The sequence below is a fragment of the Anarrhichthys ocellatus genome, unplaced genomic scaffold (assembly GCF_004355925.1).
Source record: "Anarrhichthys ocellatus isolate YVR2014 unplaced genomic scaffold, GSC_Weel_1.0 scaffold5613, whole genome shotgun sequence".
Taxonomy (NCBI): domain Eukaryota; kingdom Metazoa; phylum Chordata; class Actinopteri; order Perciformes; family Anarhichadidae; genus Anarrhichthys; species Anarrhichthys ocellatus.
The window spans coordinates 1-3,380 of record NW_022285587.1 but is presented as its reverse complement, the minus strand read 5'-3'; the positions used below and the strand labels follow the sequence as shown (position 1 = coordinate 3,380).

The window sequence follows — 3,380 nt, the reverse complement described above, 5'->3', positions numbered from 1 at the left end:
ATATATATATACACATATACATATACACATATATATACACACACATATATATATATATACACATATACACACATACATATACACACATACACACATCAATCTGCATTTAAAAAACACCGTTAAGCACGTATGTGGGCACAGTAATTACACAGTTTGACTATCATGTGTGAAATAAAGTTTCACTGCCGATCGTTGTCGGCCGATATCCAGTAAAAATATTTGAATGGGAGATAGGCAATAATGCTTCACCAATCCCTGATAACGCTACATTATGAACAACAAATCTGTGTTGAAATCAGCAGGAGAGCGAGTAACGCTGGCAGCATCGGAGCTAACAGCTAATGTACGCAGTGCTGCCCGGTCACTAAAAACATACACAAGTCAATAAAACCAGCCCACATCATAACAAACATGTAAAACATTAACACCATTAGGGGCACATTAGAAAACACTTCATGAGCAAACAAAGCTTAATTTTTCAATCAAATAACAAAGATAAAATATTAGATGAACAGGCTATCACAACCCACAGAGAGTGGAGTTAGAAAACAAGACAATCCCCTCGTCAATGTAAAGAATGATAACCTCAAGTAAGGATATCCTCTGTTATCCCTAACCGTTCAATACAACTCATGTCCATCCAATACCTCTCAAATGAAATAAGTCAATAACATGAGTGAGTGGACATAAGTTCTTGACCATACATTGAGAGCTTGTTTGGGAATATTGTTTTCACAATATTTTCAGAAACCCGTCAAATGTTCATCACAAAATCCTCACACATTTCATCCACCAGCCCAACTTCACTAAAAGAAGCCCAATCTGCAACAGGACATTGAGGTGCATTATGATGCGTTCATGCTCTATTCAGTAAAACACATTATTGGGTTGAGGTAAATTATAATGTCAATGAATCCGTTTTGCTCTTCTTTTGTCCTGTTGGTTGTCTCATATTTGTATTTTTCATGTTTATATTGGAGGCAGGTGTGATGGGTTGGACGACTAGAGGTCAGTGGTTTGGGACCTTAGTACCGGTGTCTCTGCTGAGGTTCTTCAGCATCCTCTCTCTGTTTCTACCTTCATCACTAAACAACAAGCAGAAGACAACCGCAGATGTAGGCTACCGAATAGTTCCAAGCTTCATTCAGAACTTTGGCATTTGAATTATTATTAATAACTTACAGAAACATTGTGTGCATTAGACCTCCTCCTCTCCCTCATATACAGCGACACAGCGCTCAGTTGGACGTGCCCGGAAAACCTCTGAAGGGAGGCGTCCAGGAGGCATCAGGATTAGATTCCTGGACCACCTCAGCAAAGGAGCAGCGGCTCTACTCCTCGCTCCCTCAGGAGCTCTGAGCCCAGCCACCCTATGAAGACAGCTCATTTTGGCTGCTTGCTTCTGCAATGTCGTTCTTCTGGTCACTACCTAAAGCCCATGACCAGAGGAGAGGGTTGGAATGCAAACAGGTAAGTAGAGAGCATTACCTTCAGGCTCAGCTCTCTCTCCACCATCATGGTCTGGTACAACGTCTGCAGCACTGCTGATGGCGCACAGATCTGCTTGTCCATCTCACGCTACATTTGACCCTTTTTGGGAACAAGACCCAAAGATACTTGAACTCCCTTGCTTGGGGCAGTGACTCACTTCCAGTCTGGAGGGTGCAGCAGAGAACCATGGCCTCAGACTCTGAGGTACTGACTCTCAACCTGACCACCCCAGTGCAGACAGAGACACAACTCTGAGACCCTCAAACACACTCAAAGTGGCTCCAGGTTTTCTGCGAGTCTATTAGTTTGAGATAGTTTGATTACACACAACTTTATTTAGAAATATCCACCATGTGAGCATAGGGCCCTTCTATAAGACAGGGCCACAAAATCAGCAAGCAATGCAGGACCTGGGACCAGGTTCACAGGTGACATTAGTGAACCTGGTGAACGTGGGCCACTGGGGATCAGAGGCCAAGGGCAGTTGCCCACTTTATCTTATTCCCAACCTGAGTTCTGCCTTTGATTTGGTCATTCACTTAGTGGCCCAATGTTCATTGACTTAATATACATAAAGCCCAGATCAATGTGTGCTGACTCACTACCAACCCTGAAGAAATACAGTCACAGCCTCACGGTTCATCAAACTTGATGAACGGTCCAAAAGATGGCAAAAGTGTTGACTGGTCGCATGAACTGCTTGAATGTTTGTCTGAGTACTGCTTGAGAGCCACATACTGACAGCATGTGTAGAAGGCTACAGATGTGGCATGTGAGGGTCATGTTACAGACCTTGTCCTCAGCTTGCTCCGTCAGAGAACCTGGTTGGTCCTTGCGGCTGCGTTTGGCTTTGCGTCTCAATGGAGGTTTAGGTTGGGACTCTGACTCAGACTCTGACCACACAGGGGACGTCGCTGCCTCCTCAGGCTCCATCTCCAGCTGTTTTGTTATCCGGATCCTGACAGACCAGAGTGGAGCAGTATTGTATATACATATAGTGGAGGTCTACACAATGAACATGCAACAGTGTGCCAAGGGGAGCAAAGTCTACACGTTTTCATTACAACCAACCACTATGCCTTTTAACCTAAAGCAGCAGCAGTGTCTCTAACCTGCGGTGTCCCATGACGATCATCCTCAGCTTGTCTCCCAGGTCCTGCATCTCATGAATTTGGACAAAGGTCCCTGTAGAATAGATGGCATCTAGAGACTCCACCACATCTGACTCGTCACTGCAACAGATGGAAACACTCATTACTGCCAACACACAGACAGAGATAGCAGGCAGCATGTCCAGTGCTCAGCACATTTCACTGATTACTGCAGTCATTGATTAGTATTGACGCACTGCCTTAAAGTATATCACATCAGATACAACTGATGGCTAAGATAAATAAAACTGGTCCGCAGACCAAATAGCACCAAACAAGTGCGTGCTCTGTCGTGCAGACCAAGATTAGGTGAGGAATAGGACCTCTAATAAAGCTCCACTCATCTCAGTGACGATTAGATTCATTCACTGAAGCTGCTTTAAAACAAAACTCTCCTGTTGGCACAGCAGTGGACAGCTTGTAATGTGAAGCCCAAACGTTACATTTACTACACATTAAAGGTAGGTGGGGGAAATGGATACAGTATGGTATCGCAATATTTTGCGTACTAATATCGTATCGATACACAAATGCCAAATATCAATCTTTTATTATATAAACTATTAATATTTCAGATAGGGAAGTCGGGATTCACTGTGATTAATCACATTCTTATGTCATGTTTCATACCATAACTACCACTAACTAAGAACGTTCTCTTGCATTCAACACTAATTTCTTCTATTTCATGTTGTCATATACATCGACATGACTGTGTGTTCACAATATATGTCACTG

The 3,380-nt window shown here is 43.3% G+C and overlaps 1 protein-coding gene across 1 annotated transcript; it reads right to left on the bottom strand.

Moving 5' to 3' along the window:
- Positions 1–175: 175 nt before the first annotated feature.
- Positions 176–3,312, bottom strand: LOC116379945 (lon protease homolog, mitochondrial-like). Its single transcript, XM_031841905.1, has 2 exons — positions 2,604–3,312; positions 176–2,449 (listed from the first exon to the last, which is right to left on the bottom strand). Exons 1-2 carry the CDS (start codon positions 2,780–2,782, stop codon positions 2,134–2,136), a joined length of 495 nt encoding a protein of 164 aa, XP_031697765.1. The 5' UTR covers positions 2,783–3,312; the 3' UTR covers positions 176–2,133.
- Positions 3,313–3,380: the final 68 nt, after the last annotated feature.